Source organism: Bicyclus anynana, chromosome 16, assembly GCF_947172395.1.
Source record: "Bicyclus anynana chromosome 16, ilBicAnyn1.1, whole genome shotgun sequence".
Lineage (NCBI taxonomy): Eukaryota > Metazoa > Arthropoda > Insecta > Lepidoptera > Nymphalidae > Bicyclus > Bicyclus anynana.
This window is the reverse complement of record NC_069098.1, coordinates 4,020,094-4,042,127: the sequence shown is the minus strand read 5'-3', so window position 1 is coordinate 4,042,127 and position 22,034 is coordinate 4,020,094. Positions and strand designations below refer to the sequence as shown.

Sequence of the window (22,034 nt, the reverse complement as noted above, 5' to 3'; positions counted from 1 at the left end):
CTACTAGGGTTTGATAGGTTTTCTTTAAGCTAATGGAAATAACAATTTTGTTTCCCCTTAATAAATCACCATCATGTAACCAGAGTTCATATATCGTCGAAATAATTTGTAGTTTATATTGAGGGATCCTAATTACTTTTTATCAATACGTTTTTGATTAATTTAAATTCATCATCATTAACTAGTGCTTTAATACATTTAATAGCAGGCATAATGCTGCAGGTGTAGCATATTGAACTCTCTGGTTAACATGATGCTTGTACTTGAAAGGAGTTAGTTGTGTGTTGTCACATATGCACAACGGGACAATGGGTCTGCTATATTTGTTTTACCGGGCGTATAAATAACCTTATGATAATTTGCTTGCAATCTAAGAACCTAATGGTCGGTAACGAGCTCAAACTTTAACACACAAAACAAAGAAATAATACGGGGTCCTCGTATTATCTATTATTGCATTGAATTAATTCGGCTCCTAACCCCACAGGGCTTGCGTCAGTGATAACTTGGGTGCGATATTTTGGATCGTAGTATCCAAGAGCCGGAATGTTACCCAGACAGTGTTTTAAATAATTGAAAGCAGTAGCTCGATCTTTTTGCCAACATTACGTGATATACATCACGTGGTATTTTTGAGTAGTTTTTGTCTGAGTAACTTTCAAATGTATTATGTTTAAGTAGATAAGTTAGGAGCCCATTTTCCTACAAAATTAATAAGCTCTAAGAACTTTTGAATTTCTTCAATGGTCTCCGGTACCCTAAGTGTATTAATTGATTTGATATATTCATCAGGCGGTTTAATGCCTGATGGAGTAAGTTCATGACCCAGAAAATTTATTTGTGCTTAATAACACGTTATTTCTTTGAGTACTGATAACAAATAGTTGTTGCAGCCTAGAGTCATGTTCTTTTTCATCTCGTGCAAAGACAACGACATCGCTTGTAAGATTTATATCCAATTTAGAAAAATACTTTGCTTTTCTGAATCTTGGAATAAGTTGCTCCATAGTAGGCAGCGGATGATTTTCTTAAATGATAGTTTTACTAGGGGCACGTATATCTAGACAAATATGAATATTATCGGTAGGTTTAGGAATCAGTACCATTGGAGAATTCCAAGAAGACGGTTTATTTACTGGTTCGATTATATCCATTTTTACCAGTTCATTTACTTTCTTATCTATCTTTGATTCCAGAGGAATTGGGACTCGCCTGTATAGTTGACTATACTGGAGGAACCGTATTATCAATAACGATATCTAGTTGAACGTCTTTGAACTTAAGGAATTTTCCTTCTTTTGGAAATATCACATTGATGCCCAATTTTAAAACCTCAAGCGAAATGGCAGTTTTTACTGAAAAGACTTTCACTTGACCCATCTTCTATGACAAAATTCTGTGCATAACGTATTGATTCAAACTTTTATATTAGCATCAAATGAGCCTAATATTTTAATGGATGTATAGCACCATATGCTAGGAACGTTTTATTTGTATTAATTTGTTGGTTGTGAACTTTTGATTATTTCATTTTCAAACACGTTTTATCGCTAATATTAGAAATACTGCCATAATCGAGGAGCATTTTAATAATAACACCTGACAATCAATCGTTGAGGCATCATCAATGTAGAAAATGTAGCCCAAAGACGTAGGCTCTTTATTTTTTTTTATTGTGGTTTCTGCTTTGAGATGAGGTTAGTACTTTTTCTTTTATTGGCCCTTGTTTTGCAATGCTTTTGGAAAAGGCCTCTGAAGCCGCACTTCACACAAGAAGCGTTGATTGCAGGGCAGGAACTACTGTCAGGTTTGTGGATTTTGCTGCCACATCGGCTGCAGGAATCAACCTCTCTTTTACTAGTAAACTTTTTTACAGTTTTAGCATCAATTTTATTAATGCTGGTACTAAGATTTTTGCTTTGTCTATCATGGAATTGTTTATAGCAATACCAAAGAATTGGAAACTATAATGGAATTCTACAATAATTATTTCAACGGTTGCCGTGTCACCCAATAACAAAATATTCCTCCTTAATTTATTTGAATGGCATTTTCCAATTTGTTGGTCAATGCGATTTTCATCTTCATTAGAAAATTTACATTTTGCACAAAAATATGTCATTTAAATAAGTGACTTTGTTTTGGGAAAAGGTATACATCTTATTTTTTAATAGCAACGTTATAAACGTCAGTTAAAATCAGTAACATGTGCTACTGGTATATTGAAATATATAATTACATTGCTATACCTCCGAATGTAATAACCTAGAACGTTTTTTATTTTGTTCGGAAATGTTAGTGGTTTGAATTTCTAGGGCCCGTTTCCATTTTTGCCAACGGGAACTTCTAGAAGTAGGGTCACCTTCACAGTAGAAGGATTCTATTATTAGGACTTGTGAATATTGAACGATCAGCAAATTCACAGTCAAAATGATTTTATAACGTCTCGAAAAGGAAAATATTTATTCTATAATGAACAAATACATGAAATATAATCAAAATGAATTTATATGGGTATATTTTAAATATATACCTAGTAATTATTATTTTTTTTTTTAACTTTAATTTTTTTCAAGTGGTAATTATATTAAAATGATACATATTGTATTGTGGTATAACTGTTAGTATTAATTTACTCGCACAACGATCATTAAAATGAATCAGTGGTGCCACGGCGTTTGAAAATCTACGAGACAGTTATTGAAGCATAACCAATGATAATTTTATGGTATAGATCGGTTACGTTCCTACAAAATCATTGCAAAATGTGATCCTAATAATAGGCTACAAAACTGGGCTCACACAAGCACAATTTTGTCTTTAATTCCATAATATATTTATGTTTATTTAGTTTTTACACCTCCGGAACACACATGTATCGTCTACAATGTAGACGATATTTAGATATTATTTGTTTAAATAACGTTCGTTGTGGACCACAACTAACATTGAGATGTGGAAATTTCTTCTTTTGAGCGCCTCATTTTCCATTACCTAGTAACACTTCTAACAGTATTTAACATCATTGCGCATAACCCCAAACAATAATGTTTATCGCGTAAATTGGGTGCACGGAGGAACTCCTTTTTTATTGTTTTTAAATTAATTAATGATAGACGACTCAGGTTTCTTCTTTAGTTATAACAAATGCGTCATGCCATAGCACATTCTACAAATAAGTAAAAACTATTTTATGAGATGCTTGTTTGTTATAACGGGTAATTAACGATCACTTCGTTGGCAAATCGAGTAAGTTGACACTATCGCCAACAGCTTTTAGTTGGATTTAACAATGGCACATATTGAAATATGTTTAACATGTGGGTATTTTGTTAAATCAGTTACTAAGTGATAAGTTCGCTAGAAATTTCAATTGTAAATTGTTGTAGTTGCTTCGTTTTATTTGATATATAGATGTGATCAACAATATCGTATAGGTAGGTACTTCTAACAATCGTTGTTTTTCTTTTACTTTACTTAGATCGACTTAATACAATTAAGTGTTAAAGGAATATCTTCTACTAACTTAGCAATACGTATTTTTGCTAAGTTTGCTTGTTTACAATTTATTTTAAACATATCAAAGAATAATCTGCAATAGAAGGTAGGTGGATAATCGTGGCCAAGTCTCGATTCGATCAAGAGAACCCGTAGTTTAGATATTTGATAACACTAAAATTAATTGTATCGTATGTAACCCTATCGCTTGATAGGGTTAAGACAATATTTGTTTTTTGAATTCACTATACCTATCTTATCTCTTCCTTTTCTTTATGCTGACCACATAGGTAAATAGGTATTTAAATACAACAATTGCAACAATGTTTGATTTTACTTACTGCGCTTTTGCTCGTCGCCAATGTGATGTCCACTACTTTGTAGGGAACAGGGCTTTAATATAAACAAATCAGTAAGCAGTTACTGTGCACGCATCGACGGTGACCACCGCACGCCACCGCTGACAGATGCGAAGTGTCCGGGCGGGAGTGGGGAGCTGACGTCAATACGTACACTTTTATTAGAACAGTACATCACAGTAAGGACTTCCAAACATCACGATACAGCGAATCCCTGCGACTCGCTTGATGTCGTCAGTCCACCTGGCGGGGGGTCGACCAACACTGCGCTTACTAGTGCGGGGTCGCCATTCCAGCACTTTGGGACCCCAACGTCTATTTAAGACAGGACATATACCTTTTGTAGCGACTTCCAAACAACAAGAACCTGAGTTGCCTGCATCCAGCGGATCCCTGCGACTCGTCATGCTTCATGCCGTCAGTACACCTGGTGAGGGGTCGACTAACACTGCACTTTCTAGTGCGGGGTCGCAATTTCAGCATGGGATCCCAACGTCCATAAATAGGCCTTTTGCCCACCTTTGAAGGTATATTGAAGGTAAAGTGGGCCAAAAGGTTGGGAACCTATGGTGTATAGGTATAGGTATTATGCACTTGTGGATCGCTTCACTTCCGGCGCTGTACACGGCATCCCCTAATGAACTCAAAAGCGACGTACCGGAAGGCCAGGTATCGTCGTCGGTAACTTTTCACCGGAAGGGTTAGTTTCCACCCGTAATGTACGGAGAATGACAAATTTGTATTGCTATTTTCCTCGAAAACATGATAAATCGAAATAACCATTGTTACAATTCACGGCTTTATGTAGCAGTAGGTAGTGACGTGTTTTTCTGTAACGATGTTTTAATAATTCGACAATGTAAAATACAAATTCGTCTATATCTCTCTGTCTTTAGTATCGTGTTAGATAGAGAGAGATTAAGTTAGATAAACTCGAGATTAACACAGGTTTGAATACAGAATAGCGCTACAGGTAGGTTTTTGATATTAGGTAACTGATTTATTACATAACCCAGATATTGGGTTGCCAACATTTCTTAAGGTTTATTCCGTAAAATACTAAATTTTCTTAAAGCATTTAACAATATGTACGAATAAGTAGCCAGTCATAATGCATTTTATTTCCAAGCATTTACGGTAGGAAAATGGCGACAAACGCCGTACTTCCCTACTGTACTTACCAATGGCTTTTTTTTTTTAATATTCTTTACAAGTTAGCCCTTGACTACAATCTCACCTGATGGTAAGTGATGATGCAGTCTAAGATAGAAGCGGGCTAACTTGTTAGGAGGAGGATGAAAATCCAACCCCTTTCGGTTTCTACACACGGCATCGTACCGGAACGCAAAATCGCTTGGCGGTACGTCTTTTGCCGGTAGGGTGGTAACTAGCCACGGCTGAAATGGCTTACAAACTTACAAGCTTTATCACGAAGGTCTGGGTATCACAAGCTCTCAATCGTGTTACAGGAAGTCATTTTGTAGAATACGTCATTATTATCCCAAAATATTGTATACCGCCCATTACACCATAAGGTCATTATCTGCTAAGCTACTTACGGAACTCGAAAAAAACCGGTCAATGCAGCCGGGGCCCTTCTACTAATGTATGTGTGTGTGTACTCAGCAATTTCACGGTAACCACTCACAATGTTGTCTCTTCTATTAGAGTTACGTCATTAATATGGTAACTGCCGACTTCGAAAACACCATAAACGGTTTAAGAAGTTCGTTTATGGTGTTTGATGTTGTGCTGAGTTAACGCCAGATTAATTAGTAGGATGATATTGCGTGGCGAAAAAGCATGCTATTTCATTTCGCATACGAGCGTAACGTTTATGAGAGCGAGACACGCTAAGCATAGCCGGTATAGGTTAGTGTCAATATTCAATTAAGCTTAGTTTAAAAGCAATTTTGAAACGTCAGGTATTATAAGATAATGGTGATAGTAATTAGTCGAAAACTTAAAACTAAAGGGTTCCGAATTGGTCCGAGAAGTGCCCACAACAAATTCAGTCAGGTTTTCTCTTTTTTAGTTTATCACCATTTAACAATAAGTATAAGTAGCCGAGAGACGTGATAGCCCAGTGGATATGACATCTGCCTCCGACTCCGGAGGGCGTAGGTTCGAATCCGGCCCGGGGCATGCACCTCCTACTTTTCAGTTGTGTGCATTTTAAGAAATTAAATATCACGTTTCTCAAACGGTAAAGGAAAACATCGTGAGGAAACCTGCACATCAGATAATTTTCTTAATTATCTGAGTGTGTGAAGTCTGCCAATCCGCATTGGGCCAGCGTGGTGGACTATTGGCCTAACCCCTCTCATTCTGAGAGGAGACTCGAGCTCAGCAGTGAGCCGAATATGGGTTGATAATGATGATGATAAGTAGCAAGTCAAAGTTATGGTTATATATCATTAACAGCCGATGGACGTCCACAGCTGGATTGGACTTCCAAACAATACGGTCTCGAGCCGTTCTAATCCAGCGGCTCCCTGTAACTCGCTTGACTCGCTCGACCCCCCACTAGATGGACTGAGGACATCTCAGTCCATCTAGTGGGGGGTCGACCAACACTGCGCTTTCCGATGCGTGGTGCCATTATCTGGAACTGTAGTCCCAGCATCTTAGGACTACAGTTCCTGCACTCTAGCATGGTGCTTTGTAAGCAATTACTTATATGACGTTCAAGTACCATTATCGTGAATCGTGGATAACATTCAAGAGTGAAACGAACTGTCGCCCGCACCACGCTACAACTGCAGTTGATGCACGAACAAATAAAATTGATAAGAATAATTGACAAATCGGGTACGTAGTCACCGTCTACTTCAATTACCTACTGCTTTGAATTTGTTTGCAGACATCCCACGAGCGAATATGACACGATTCTTAGAAGCGATCCACGGTTTGATATCGGCCACCAAGTCATCAAAATAGTTTTAAATCCTATTTATTTATTATTTTTTTTATTGAGAAAGAATACAATAAGGAACTTTTCCTGTTCCTTATTGTATTCTTTCTCAATCGTTATACAAATCATGCCCACGTGGAATGGTAGCAAGAATACTGGCTGCATTTCCGCGCTGGACAGCCAGGCTGATCCTTTGAATGACTCAGACTTTCTGTCACCAGTCGCGGCTAGCTGCCCTGATTGGTAACAGAAGGTATCACTATTTTTTTTATTTCACTCCCTACACTGATATTTGCTGATTGTTCTTTTGCCAAAAGTTTGTTGAGATCGAAATGACTGTGCTGCTTTCCATCCTTTCTCGAAGTGCTAGAGCATATTAAGGTGAATATGACTATAGTTTTCGACACGCATGTTTATACAAAAATAATATACATAACGCTTTTATTCAGGCTTATTATATTGACATTTATGACTTCGCGATGTAATAAACTTGATACCGCGCTGACTACAGTAGGTTATAGTAGTACACTAAACCCATACTATAGAGACACCATTTAGGATATTGAATGTAAAACACGCAATAAAAAATATTACACAAAATAAACAAAGCTTTAAAGTGGATGAGCGCCTTCTGTTTTCTTTAACGTCTGTTTTATTGCAAATGGCGTACGGCTAAGTGCTCGATTTTTTTTCAATTACAATTCAATCCATTTAATGTTATTGCGTCGTATTATTTCCAAATTGAAAAACGAACATCCATGTAGCTTAATTGGGTAAGTACTGAGATATTAAAATGTTTATGTAGGATAGGTAGGACAAAGCTGCAAAAGTTGCGAAGCAAGAAAATTTTTTTTTTCTTACAAAGTTCGTACTAATAAATTGATTTGTATATTATTGAACCTGATCTAGTTTTCTTATAAATGATTAATTAATATGCTTTGTACGCATTTTATAAAAATGATTTACTTAATTGTGACGCGTTCGTTTGTTTTGATTTTTTGATGTTTTTCAATTACCTACTTTAAAAAAGCAAAAAGTTATTATTGTTTTCTTATAAATAAGTCATTGTTCAAATTGGCGTATCGTGATTTTCAAATTAGGATTCACGGGTAATGCTTTAATTTTCACTTTGCATAAAGCTTATTACAAATGGCCTATCTAACATCTTTAGATCTCTATGGATGAATAGTAAATGTGGAATGGAAATTCTTTCTAATAATGCTCCAGTCGGTTCCGTTTTAATATAGCGATTAAAAGGAAAAGAGTGTAATTAAAACTATGAGTTTCATCTACTAGTTACGGAATGTGGTTCTCTGGGGCATACTGTAAAATTTTGTTGCATTTTTTTTATTGTAATAGTTGATGGTTTTCTATCCATCTATACAGTAAAAGCTCATTATTCGCGGTGGATACGTTTTCTAAATGTGTCCCGAATACAGAAACCGTGAATATGGAATGGTATTTTATATGGGATTAAAAGGGATACGTTCTTGGGTGACAAAATAAAAAACAAATATATAAAGAAAAAACAATTAATTGTAGTTATTGATTAACTATTATCTTCAGTCTTAGACAATGGTTTGAAGAATTTTAAATGTAAAATGGTAGGCAAGTTAAAGTTGAAATTTGCAGATTTTACGTCAGTTTCGTCAATCAGATCCGCGAAAAACGAAATATTTAGCCGCTAATATAGGAATTTTAATCCGCGAATAGTGAAAACGTGAATAAAGGAAGCGTGAATAAGGAGCTTTTACTGTACTAATATTATAAACAGGTAAAATTTGTGGTGTTATAAGGGTAATCTCTGAATGTACTGAACCGATTTAGAAAATTTGTTTACCTGTATAAAGTCACTTTATGTGTGTGTTTAGGCTATATTTTACCCCCGTATTCTCACAGGAAAGGGAACCACTCGGGTGAAACCGCGGTGCGTCGGCTAGTTGCTACAATTAAATGGATGAACACTGGCAGATTGGTGTTAGGTGGAAAACCAACATCAACAAAAGAGCAACGTTTCTTATACTTTGTATAGATGACTTTACCCTTTCAGCTTTGTTGGTCTAGTAGTTAGCCAATGTGGCTTAGGATCACGAGATCCTTGGTTCGAATCCTGGGTTTTGTTAAAAATCTTCAGTAATAATTCTCAACCCGAAATCGGGAATTTGTAGTGTTACACCTAAGAAAGCACGTTAAGTCGTCGGTCTCGATCATTAATAGGAAATTTAATAGTGATCGTTAAAGTGTATAATATTACCCGTCAACTCGCATCGGAACAGCGTGGTGGGTCTAAGTCTCTGATCTCCTGACTCAGTCGTAAGCAATCTCTTCTAACTTAGTTCAGTACCTACTATCTTATAGTGGAATTCATAGACGTTTTAGAGGCACTCCTAGATATCATTCACTCACTGAGTTTCAAATTTTCAAACAAATAGAGGTTAAATTCAACACTCAATGGCTGAATGATCCCTTGGGGGAGCCCCTACAACGTCTATAAATTTCACTGTTAGACTGCATTGTCACTTTGCATCAGTTGATATCACAGAGAGGGCTAACTTGTCGTTTAATAAAAAAAAAAACATCAGACGAATGTATCTCAATGTCATGATTCAACATGCAGATAAAGTTGTTTTAAATTCTTGAAGCGGTCATTGCTTCGTAAGAAGAATCTGATAATTTCGCCTCGCTCAAACCGATAGGTCCCATGTCAAATGTAAATAACGAACGATTATTCATCTAAATATATTTAAAATAGGGCACAATTTGCTTTGAGATGTGCAATAAAATATTAATCACGAGATTGGATGAGTCATTCACGTTTCAAGATCAAAATGCGTTAAACTAATATTGCGGTGGCTAGACCTTCCTCATGTTATGAAAGCTGTAAGTCAAAGGTAAGTACTATAGGCAACTATAGAGTATCGACCGTGGTGGCTTTGGGAGATAGAAGGTTTCAAGGGTATAGGTCATAAGCTCATGTGTCCAAGTGTAAAACGTGATTTCTTTGTATTTTCTTCAGTCTCAGACTAATAACATAAGGATCGGCCTACTTTTATGTCAAAGAATTTGATCAACGATCAAATGCGATTATAAAAACTGTCTATAGAATCGATGTTTCATAGTTGTAATCGTGTTCGTCGATTAAAGAGATCCGTAAAAATATCTTTTTGTGTAGTTGAATAGTGTAAAAAACGATCAAGAACTTCTAGTTTAGTATAATAAACCTAATCTAAGCTCGTTTTCCTTACAGACAATTTTGTGCGTGAATTTGGGTGCGATGCTAATCCCTATAAATAATTAGGCTGAGTCTACAGTAGATGGTTGTGAATCTGGACCTTTCAAACTTGCTATCTCCCAAAGCGACCACGGAGTGAACTCTATAATTGCCCTTAGTAGGTACTTATGGTAAGGGCATAAATAATTTTTAAGCTTTTATAAAATGAAGAAGGTCTGGCTACGGCAGGCTCTCGGTTTATGTAGTTAACAATATTCCAAGGACGTCGAGTTGAGGTTTCTCTCATTCGTTACTTATGTATCACGAGACGAAGAATGAAAATAAAAAACTTAACTGACTTCATTTTGGGTTTCAATAGACGCTGGACTGCTTACTGTTGACTTTTGATAGCGTTGGTCAAGCGTCGATGTAATAATGAATCGTGACTTTCCAAAAAGCTTGAAAAATGTACTTGAATCTACTCAACTGGAAGTACGAGTGTAGTGAAGAGTAAAGTCAGCCACTGATGATCAAATAAGCCTACATGCCTCAACACGATCAGTTTTGTCGGACGTCTAACCGCTAGCGCTGCAAGCACGTGGGCTTATCGGATGGTGAGCTAGCATAAGTCGAGTTTTCTTTGTAAATTAAAAAAAAGTATTGTGAACTACCAGACGTCCGGCTATCATGGTTCTCTATATATCCAGTATCGGTCAAATTATACACCCAGTTAATTAAATCTTTCTCATCTATTCTATTGGTGATAACCGCATGAAAATACATTCAGTAGTTTCGAGTTTATCGCGAATAGACGCAGCGTAAGAGAGATTTAAAAATAAAAATTACCCCCTACAATACCACAAACTTTACCTCTTTATAATATTTTATATTCTCTACGAAATACCGACAAATCCAAGCGACAACATCCGACAAAACCTCTACGTTCGTTCCACTTCTTTGAAGCGACTTTTAAAACAGTGACCTAACTGGTTATTTTCACGGAGCGATGATTTTTCAAAGAGGTAATATGAGCTGTGTTAGACCAGTGGATATGACCTCTGCCTTCGATTCGGAGAGTGTAAGTTCGAATCCGGTCCGGGGCATGCACCTCCAATTTTTCAGTTGTGTGCATTTTAAGAAATTAAATATCACGTGTCTCAAACGGTGAAGGAAAAACATCGTGAGGAACCAGAGAATTTTCTTAATTCTCTTGGTATTTTCTTGGTGGATCATTGGCCTAACCCCTCTCATTCTGAGAAGAGACTCGAGCTCATCAGTGAGCCGAATATGGGTTGATAATGATGATGGTGATGATGATGATGGTGATGATGATGATGATGATGGTGATGATGATGATGATGATGATGATGATGATGATGATGATGATGATGATGATGGTGATGATGATGATGATGATGATGATGATGATTACAGAAATCGAAATGGAGTTCACCAAGTATCCCGAGTCAGTGACAGCGCCGGTCGGAGACGAGGTGACCTTCGAGTGTGCGGTCCGAGTTCCGGGGGAGAGGCTTACGTGGCGCTGGCGGGCTGATGATGACCAAGAGTGGAGGGACTGGAACAATGTGGACGGCATCAATGACAAGGACGGCGTTACCACGCGGCTGGTGGTGCAAGTGAGAGAGAACACTCCCACTTCTTTGTATCAGGTGAGATATTGACTAAACGAAACAAGTCTCGTAGACGCGGTGCTAAAGTCTTAATAGCGCTCTTTGTCATTTGTGTAAGGCGCTGTCAGTTTTAGTTCAGGTTTTTCGTGGGACTTCTTTTGTGGCGCGGAGTCCATGTTAGTTTAGTTAATGGCTGTTAGAAGTGGGTAAGACAATAAACCGGCGGGCGGGGATCGAATCGAGAGCTCTCGGTGATTAGACCAGTTACTTTTCCGTGGAGTTATTGAGGTTTCATGGTCTCCATTTTTTAGGTTAAGATATTGTCGCATTCACCTTTATCAGTAAAAGTTGTGATCAGTTAAATGTATCACCTGTCGATTATATGTTTTAGGCTTAGGCCTTATGCCTTAAAATAAATGTGTTTTTCAATTATTATTATACTTGGTTATATTGACTATGAGTTCATAAAATAAAAATAATTATTTTAAATTTTTCAAATCAAACCAGTAGTTCCTGAGATAAGCGCGTTCAAACAAACACACAAACTCTTCAGCTTTATAATATTTGTATAGATATTAATATAGAAAATGACTTTGTCCACAGTGTATGGCTTGGTATGGCTCGATAATTCTTGTATCGATCCCGGCGCGCCTCACCATCGCCAAGATCGATCTCAGCAGGAACTCCCCGGAGAGGCGGGTCATCTTAGCGCCTCTGCATAACTCTGTGGTCCTACACTGTAAAGAGCCGAGGTCAGAACCGCCTGCGAAACTGAGCTGGTGGAAGGAAACAACAAAGGTATGATACTTTACTACTGGTAGATTCTTGGCAAAAGCGTCCACATTGCTTACCATCAGGCATGATTATAGTCAAGAGCGAGCCTTCTGACAGTAAAAGAATCTTTATATCGGTTCAAAAAACTCTTTGACGAAGTCGGAGTTGTGGTACACTGCTGGACATATACCTCCTGTAAAGACTTCCAAACAGTCCCTGGCCGTATGCTTCCGGCGATTCCCTGTTACCGGTTATGCCATCGGTCCACTAGTCACTCGACATAACAAAGTAGATTAGAATTGCATTTTGACAAACTACAGGGTTCAAGAAAACAGCTCGACACATCTCACGGAGTCCTCGTCATTAACAACGCGACAGTAGAAGACAGCGGAACTTACGGCTGCACCGCCATCAATGACATCAGCGAGCAGACCGCTGACTTGCCTGAGAGGACTTACTTGAAGGTGCAGCATGAGGGACACGGAGGGTTCAGGTGTGTAATCAAAGTCGAAGTTTATTTATTAAGTTTGTTCTGAAGGTACCGCCATTTGATTTAGCGTTCTGGTACGATGTAGCGTAGAAACCGTCTGTGGTATGGGTAGAATAATATTGTAGCTCTTCCAAGTAAGTCCGCTTCCATTTTAGACTGCATCGTCATTTAGCATCAGTCAAGGGACTTGGCATTGAATAAAAAAAAATGTAATCCTCGTCAATAACAACGTGACAATGGAAGACAGTAGAATTTAAGGGGAATATAACTCAATAACTGATCAATGTCTTGAGGGACTAGACCGCAGACTTGGAAGAGAGGACTTACTTGAAGGTGCAACATGGGGAGATTCGGGTCTGTCTCTTTCTCTTTCCCCAGTCAGTACCTCATGACTCTGGGTGTTTTCCATAATTTAGAAGAAAAACCCCAACATGTGTCTTCTTCCTTTGCATCTCTCTTTCTACAATGCTACAATTCAGGTCTATCATAAAGTTAAAGGCTGGGTAACGAAGAAAATAAAATATCGGTAAACGATTTAGCGTTCCGTTAAGATGCCGCCAAAGTACCAGTCAGAAGTATGTACAAGAGCATCAAATCAAGTTTTAGTAAGACGGAATGAGTTTTTAGGTTATGTCTATCATAGATGGCCCTTTATATAACTGGTTCTATAAAACTACGTACCTTCAGTCCATTATCATCAGTCAACTTTACGATGCAACAATTAACTACAAAATTTTAACATTTACAAATTGCCGTGACTTTCAAAAAATGTAAATGAAGGTTATAGGTTATCCATCATCTATGAATACCGAATAGTAATTTAAAATTTAAGTGCGCTTTTAAAAAGAACTAACGGCTCTTTGGATTACTCGAAGCTTGTTTGATATTTAAATATGTAATTTTTAAAATAGTACATAACTTTTAATGCCTTATGGAATCGTTGTATTTTAAAATATATGACAGCATGATACGCTACAATATTTGCGATCCGGTCAAATTTTGAGCGTCATGTGTACTTCTTCGTTCGTTATCAACCCATATTCTTCTCACTACTGAGCTCGAGTCAGAATGAGAGGGGTTAGGCCAATAGTCCATCACGCTGGCCTAACGCGGATTGGCAGACTTCACACACGCAGATAATTAAGAAAATTCTCTGGTATGCAGGTTTCCTCACGATGATTTCCTTCACCGATTGAGACACGTGATATTTAATTTCTTAAAATGCACACCACTGAAAAATTGGAGGTGCATGCGCCAGAACCCACACCCTCCGGAATCGGAGGCAGAGGTCATATCCACTGGGCTAACACGGTTCACCAAATTGTAATTCAAACTGATATCAAAATCTAGGGATACCTACTTAGTAATACCTAAGTCGGAATAATGCAAAGAGACCTGATGGATCCCTAATGTGGGACGTTACTTGCGTTGGCTCCGTGTCGTATTAGGGAGACAGATATAAACCAGGAGCCGTAGCAGAAAAAGCTTAAACCGGTATGTGGCACAAGTATGCCTCTCTTACTGAATGTTACATATTTGTTCTTTTGCCGTGAAGTTACTGTAACAAAAAAAATTCCGAATTATTTCACTGCGGTTAATTGCCACGACTTTTGACAGAAGGGCTCATTTTTGCTCATTAATTAAATCTATAATAGGTAAAAACAACAATTTTAATAAAACATCCTTTCAACAGATTCTTGGAAACGGAAGATTACGTGGGAACAATTGACAAAGATCGAGTATTGACTATGCCTGTAATGCCGGACAACTCTTTGAGGCTCTGGTGCGGCGCGGTGGGCACTCCTCAGCCAAGAGTCGTGTGGAGCAAAGGCACGGACACCAATCTACCTGGTCACACCAACAGCCTGGTTATAGAGAACTTTACTGGAGAACATGAGGTAATCTATCATCGTTAACAACCCATATCTCTCTAAGAATGAGAGCGGTTAGGCTTAGGTTATCATCACGCTGGCTCAATGTGGATTGGCAGACTTCACACACGTAGAGAATTAAAAATTCCAGGTATGCAGGTATCCTCACGATGTTTTTTTTCACCGTTTGAGAAACGTGATATTTAATTGAGATTGTCTATAGCCTTTAATAATATGCACCTGATTTAAATGTTTTTCTGTTTTCGGCCACGACCGCCAATCTCATGGTGAGATTAGCCATGTTTATAGTGCACAAGTGTGTGCGCAAGCACAGGTGCACTCTCTTTTCCCTCACTCTCATAGACCGATGGGACGGCAGACTGACACGACCGTTGAAAGATCAGGCGCAAGACCGACGTCTTTACGTGCTCTCCGTACCAACACCGCCAACTTCCCAACTCCAGGCTGCTATTAAGATTTTTTTTGTAAGAAAAATCCCAATTTAACTTTTTGTTTTTGCCCTGAGCCGAGCTTCGAACCCTGGACCTAATTGTCCGTAGCTAAACCAGCTAACCACGGGATCAATGATGCATATACTATACTAATATTACAAAGAGCTAAAGTTTGTGTATTGTAGGGACTAGGGAGTAATAGTAAGTAATCTCTGGATCTACTATACCGGTTTTGAAAATTCTTTTACAACTTGAAAGTCACATTATTTGTCATAGACTATATTTTATCCCCATATTCTCACGGGAACGTGAACTACGCGGGTGGAACCGCAGGGCGTCGACTAGTATTTTATAAACGAAACAATATTCACTAGACGACGCCCTTAATCCTTACCATACGAGTTTTATAGAACATGTTGTCAAACAAAGTTAATATTCATCAGCCTGGCCATCAGATGCTACTTTTTTTACAATCTAACTGGTTACAGAGATTAGGCCGCTTAAACAAGTAAACAAAATAAACAAATATTTATAAGAAACTTTTACATACTCGTTTGAACCGTTCTTGGTTCCCTCAGTAGGTATGTTGTGGATGTGATTTTCCCTCAGTAGGTATGTTATATTATAAGCCTTCAATACGGGTCTAAGCTTCTTATACTAAAATCCATGTCTTGTGTGCCATTTAAAATTGAACTCAGTATTTTCTTTATTTAGGACTTTTTGGATTTAATATCTGTTTGTTAACTAGTTTTAAAATAAGTCTCAGAATGAACTGCAACTGAAACGCGTTCTCGGTTCTAGTTTAAATCATTTAAATTTTAGTTATGGCTTTTCGTACGACAGAGAGAGCTTTCTACATACATACGGAAATAGTGGAAGTTATGATGTCTCCATTTCTAACTAAATCGTAAGTTACGATCTATTAAGATTGCCGACAGGCGTATTTTGTGTAGGTACAATTTTCACAAATTGCCATGTGAAAACGGATGAAATTACTTGCAGAGGTTTTCTTAAGAATAGGTACCAACGAGTATAATATTCTTTAAAATAAGTATAGAAAATGTTGAGTCAACTATTATTGTTCCGATAGTTGTTTAAGTCTGTGTTGGTCGAAGCTTTTCGCTATAAGACCATTTGTAGTTATAAAATAATGAACTACAACTTTGCAGACCACATATTTGCAAAAAGTGTCGCGACAGCATATGCCTAACTATTATAGTCCTGATACATTAGGGTATGGGTAGGGTTGGGAGTAAAGTACGGTAGAGTACAGGTGTAGGGTGGGAGTAAAATAGGATAGGGGTAGGGAAAACTGCTGCTATACCTGGCAGCAACCAGTATTGGAGGGGAAATCTAGTCAGTGGCGATCACAATAGATAGGTAACGGTCAACGTGATACAGGGACTTCAAGAAGACCTGCAGAGCCGCGACATCAAGAAGAAGAAGAAGAAGGGGTAGGGAATGAGTCAAAGCGAAGCTTAACCAATCTAACCTTTCTCAGGGCGTATACTCCTGCTCGGCCAACGCTCTGCGTCGATCGTGGAAGGTTGTAGCGCTGCAGCCTCCGCACTGGGAAGGCTCGGCCAACAGCGTCAACGCCAGCGAAGGCCTGAGCGCCCGCATCTCCTGCGGCGTGCCACATGGACAACCAGCGCCGGTGGTGCATTGGATGTTTAATGCTGAACTGGTCAAAACTGGAAAGGGCATAAAGGCTACAGGTTAGAAATTATTAAAGTTTATGTTCTCCGACTATCTTAATATACATATAAATGCGTAAGGTCACTCATTACGAAATTTCGAAAACCGCTTGACGTACAAAGATGAAATTTGGCAGGGAGGTAAATTATAAATGGTAGAGGTCCGTTAAGAACGGATTTTGCGAGAGGACCGGAGGTCTAAGGGTGGACGAAGTCGCGGGTGTTCGCTAGTTTATATTATAAGTACGTAAGTAAGTCTGTCTGTTACTTTTTCATGACTGATCCGGTGAGCTGATTTGACTGAAATTTTGTGTAGATATAAATTAGATGTTGTAGCAGAACGCTGGCACGTGGTTTATACCAGAAAAATCTGTGGTATAGGTAATAGAAGGGGATAGATTGATTCTCAAAGGCGTCTCTACAAGTCTCGGACTTCAGCTTAGAGACGTTGCGACCAATAGGGTTTTTTTGGGCTTAGTGACTCATTTGATTCCTCCTGGAACGTAGTTTGAATCCACTTCTGAATGATGTAACTATCCGGCCATCTTGTCATCGCCGAAGACGCTTTAAACAGACACTGTCGCAAAGAGCTTTGTAAATGACAGGTAGATAATTACTTAGCTTTTATCTAGAACATTTTCTCTGAAAGTTTGTTAAGTACAAAAAGATTGTTCCTTGAAAGTCTCTGTAAATTATATTAATTAGTAGTTTCCTTTATACACTACGCGAAAGTGGATAACAAGTTTCAAAAAACGATCGGGGAGAGCGGGTAGAAAGGGAACTCTTCTTAGTGTACACTAAATTACTTCTTTAAACTTATTCGCTCTATTGATTTCGGAAAGGGGAGGCGTGAGTGCTTTATTGTCGTGTATTGGTTTATCTAGGACAAAGGCGGCTACATCGATTGTTAAGTACGAGTAAAAGCGTTGTAATTTTGGTAGTGGTTATTGCTGTATGTATTTTAGTAGCTGTAGAGTTTTGTAACAGAGCTCGTCTGGGGAACCCTGGTTATTTCTGCCACTAAGCAACATGACTCTGTTTAAAGGGTTTGGTTCCCTGTGTGAGCACTTGTGCCTTCTAACGACGTCGTTTTACGGTTTACGGCACTTTCTAGGACGCGTTCCTTGTATGCCTTGTGAATTGTTGCTTTGTTTATAGGTTCCCTACTTATCACCAGGCTTGCTCTGTAAATTTTTAGGCACTAGAAAATCTCGCTTTTTTTTGTCGGGAATGTTTCATTATACTGTGACTACTTTTCAAAAATTCTGTGAAAAGAGGTAGCCAGCCAGATCGACAACCAGGGCTGACCTCTGGTAACATTGTCAATAGACGTCTACTGCTATAGCTGCTGAAATAGCTGCGTGGTGTTTGAAACGGTTTCGAGTTGTCTGCGGCCAGCGGCTCCCTATAAATTATTTGTTTCCGGTTTCTGAGCTGAAATCAGGGAATCAAGCCCTTTCTGGCTTTGTTTGACAGGTGCTAAAAAACATCAAATATTCTCTGTAGTTCTGTATTTAGGTACACATATTTCACGCTACATGAACAAGAAAGTTCCACGTATAGACAGGTAAGTAATTTTTTTGAGCGGCCCAAGTTATTCTTATCTGTGGTTCAAGATTGTCCAATAAAATAGAACATAGATTTAATTAAATCACAGGATAAAGTAGGCTCGAACATCACCCTGTAATAAATAACTTACCTGTTACTAAACTCGCGACTACACCTTCTTTTCCCTTTTCAGCAATAGCGGATAAGTTTGAACGTAATTTATCCGAGTTGCCGACTTGTTCCGATCCATTCCGATCGGTGTACAGTTTTCACAACTTGCCTGTTGTTTCTCAGTTTCTTCAGTTCTCTGTGAGAATATAACGTCACTTTTATAGACAGTGGTGCATGTCAAGTTAACTTTGTGGAAACGTTTTGTCTAAACATTTTATGCCTCAATAGCTAGACGATTAAAAGGCATGTTTAACACGGGCGGAGAGATCTAGAATTCGATGCCTTCTTGTTGGATTATTGGCGTACTTCTATGCTTAGACTTGCCAGATGAAAGAAGTGATGAGGTCTATGGAACGCATTTGGCTAGAAGATGCCTATACATTTTTATTTTAAACATGGTCAAATTAGTTTTGGCTTTGACGGTTTGACAAAATCTATACAACTGCATTGTTCAAGGTGCTCGTGAATACCTCGCAGGAAGTCCTTGCTGGAAGAACTTTATCTGCATAACCTTCGAAGACTTATGAAGGTTATGCAGAAAAAGTTTCTATTGTCATTGACAGTTTTGACTTACGGATCTGATTCAACGGGAGATGGAGTGAGCTATGTTCAAAGTATCTATCTCTGAATGATAGAATTAGAAATGAAGAGATCCGCAGAAGAACTAAAATTATAAATGTAGGTTACCGAGTCGTAAATCTGAAGTGGCAATGGGCGCGCGACCTATTTCTATGATCTCATAGACATTGATCACTCAAGGTATATCCACCACTAGGTAGACCGATGTCATTAACCAGGTTTCACGGATTTGACGGTTAGGAAGTCCCTAAAAAGGCAGTGGAACGTGCATCGGTTGTTATTGTATTGATGAAGATTGAAGTTGCTGATTGTATGATATGATGTGTAGACTCGGACATGTACATCGAGCGCGTGGAGAAGCGGCACGCGGGCGTGGTGCAGTGCTTCGCGTGCAACTCGCTCGGCTGCGCCTACGACGCCGCCATGCTCACTGTCGTGCCGGTGCAGATATCTGATCAGGTGAGAGATTCATTTATATGTACCTACACTCGGATCTGTACAAGAGAAATCATATATAAATGTTGACACTTCATCCTGTATAATATGTACCGAATCTAAAAGTTTATTGACATTCGCAGGACTATTCCGCGGAAACGCCGAAGATTCACATACCTTCGCAGTCTCCCAAACGGCACAATAAGAAAAATCCCAGGAAACATAAAGGTAATAACGAAAATTAGATAGAAAGATAAGAAGCCTCAATAGCTTAAAGGTAAGAGCGGTCAGACTCATCACCGAGAGGGATGGTTCGATCCCCGCCCCGTTGGTGTATTGTAGTACCCACTCTAATAAAGTCTTTCCCGATAGTTGGAAGGAAATGGGAATTTTGGTTATATTTAAAAAATACGGTTAGTATTCTTTAAAAAAAAAATTAAAGGAGAACTTTCTTACTATAATTTTACCAATATAAAGAATAATTATTTATATACAAATTGCAGCGGTTTTGATACCACCGTCGCGGCCCAATGTGACGAGACTGTCGGACAAGAGTGTGATGGTGTCGTGGTCCCATGACAACCACGGCCTGCCGATACAGTTCTTCAAAGTAAGTGCCCTTAATTTATCAAATACTTCCCGGAACTTCGTCCTTTAGACCTCCTTAATCAGGCCCTCTCGCAGTCTGTTTTTAATGGACGTCTACTAACTTTAGACGACCTCCCTGCCTAATTTTAACTTTGTACCTCTAGCGGTTTTCGAGATTTCGTGATGACATTAGCAAACGAGAGATCTAATTAATTATTTTGTTATTATCCGCGATAAATCGACAAACCCAAGCGACAACGCTACCCAGATTCGTATTTCGTCAGAAATTCCTCTCAGCCTGAAACCGGAGCATCCTCAGTATGTTGACTCCACAAAGTTCTGATGCAAATTCTTTGCGTAGAACATTTCATGTCTGGCCAGTGGTGCGTACATGCGACCAAGTGAAGAGAAATAGACAAAATGTCGTCCAATGGCGGCGGAGTTGTCCCAGTCCCATCACTTTCGTCCTAACGCAATGAAGGAGATAGCGGTATTTTCATTTGCAACGCCATTGGTTGATGGTTGAATTATTTATTTCTCTTCACGAGATTATCTCCTTGGTCACAACTCACATGATATCACCACTGGGTGGCGCCGTACATTTATTCGTCGGGTTTTCACGGATAATAGAGTCACTTATTAGTCATTACCAATAAAACAGTTGAAATTCTTCCAAAGTATCAGATCAAACCTAAACTGATTTTTTTTTTTACAAGTTAGCCCTTGACTACAATCTCACCTGATGGTAAGTGATGATGCAGTCTAAGATGGAAGCGGGCTAACTTGTTAGGAGGAGGATGAAAATCCACACCCCTTTCGGTTTCTACATGGCATCGTACCGGAACGCTAAATCGCTTGGCGGTACGTCTTTGGTGGTAGGGTGGTAACTAGCCACGGCCGAAGCCTCCCACCAGCCAGACCTGGACAAATTAAGAAAATCTCAATCTGCCCAGCCGGGGATCGAACCCAGGACCTCCGTCTTGTAAATCCACCGCGCATACCACTGCGCCACGTAGGCCGTCAAAATTAAGAGTATACTTAAACAACTACGCTACAGCGATCAAAATCTGTAGAATTATGAAGTCGGTTAATAACTTTTAATCGTTTCGATTCGTAGGTGCAGTACAGGGAAGTGACCAACTCGTCCAACATCCAGTGGCACACTGAGAGCACCGACATACCGACGCATATACATTCCTTTGAAATAGACGGACTCTACCCCGACAAGTACTACAAGTAAGTGAATGATCTTTACTTGATGATAATGACTTGTCCTGACTAACGTACTGATTCATCGACGCAGTAGCACGTTTTGATAGCAGTGCGTATAACCGCTAAATATATTTTAAAAAAAGTTTCAGTAATTTAACTTTCGGATAATTAAAAAGTCCATCTACATACTTTCAACACATAAATAATACACTTCAAAACTCTAAATTGGAGATTTGAAACTAAAACGGTATAATTGGATTGTGCCCGGAACCAAATCCAATTATTTCATAATTCCCCGTTCGTTATTTATTTTTGTGTAATATAACAGAACGGAAATTTGATTAATATAAATTTAGAGCAAACAGTGCTCGCAATGCGTTTACTATTCGGTGTTTGAGCACAAAATATATTTGTTTAGGTTTGTGGTTTTAGAAATGGATTTGTTGGTCTGTGGCATACGATTCATGTGTCACAATTTTATTAGATAATCTAGATAAATAGATAGAAAAAGAATTTTGAAGTGTTACTGTTTTAGAAATTAAATATCATGCGTCTCATACGGTGAAGGAAAAATATCGCGAGGAAACCAGCTTACCAGAGAATT

The 22,034-nt window shown here is 38.6% G+C and overlaps 1 protein-coding gene across 3 annotated transcripts in view; it reads left to right on the top strand.

Annotated features, from left to right (window-relative positions):
• The window catches only part of LOC112056122 (interference hedgehog), a 73,120-nt gene that overhangs the window by 38,845 nt on the left and 12,241 nt on the right, over nucleotides 1-22,034 (top strand). For 2 of the 3 annotated variants that reach the window (XR_008251529.1, XM_052885990.1), the window contains exons 3-11: nucleotides 11,417-11,652; nucleotides 12,217-12,411; nucleotides 12,708-12,880; nucleotides 14,571-14,775; nucleotides 16,702-16,918; nucleotides 19,524-19,654; nucleotides 19,774-19,858; nucleotides 20,134-20,240; nucleotides 21,336-21,454. Coding sequence is in view for 2 of the 3 variants with exons in the window: in XM_052885990.1 (XP_052741950.1) it covers nucleotides 11,417-11,652; nucleotides 12,217-12,411; nucleotides 12,708-12,880; nucleotides 14,571-14,775; nucleotides 16,702-16,918; nucleotides 19,524-19,654; nucleotides 19,774-19,858; nucleotides 20,134-20,240; nucleotides 21,336-21,454 (1,468 nt within the window). In the remaining variant the exon portion in view is untranslated. Of the gene's footprint in view, nucleotides 1-11,358; nucleotides 11,653-12,216; nucleotides 12,412-12,707; nucleotides 12,881-14,570; nucleotides 14,776-16,701; nucleotides 16,919-19,523; nucleotides 19,655-19,773; nucleotides 19,859-20,133; nucleotides 20,241-21,335; nucleotides 21,455-22,034 lie in introns of those variants that run through there. The other variant, XM_052885991.1, reaches the window with a different exon arrangement.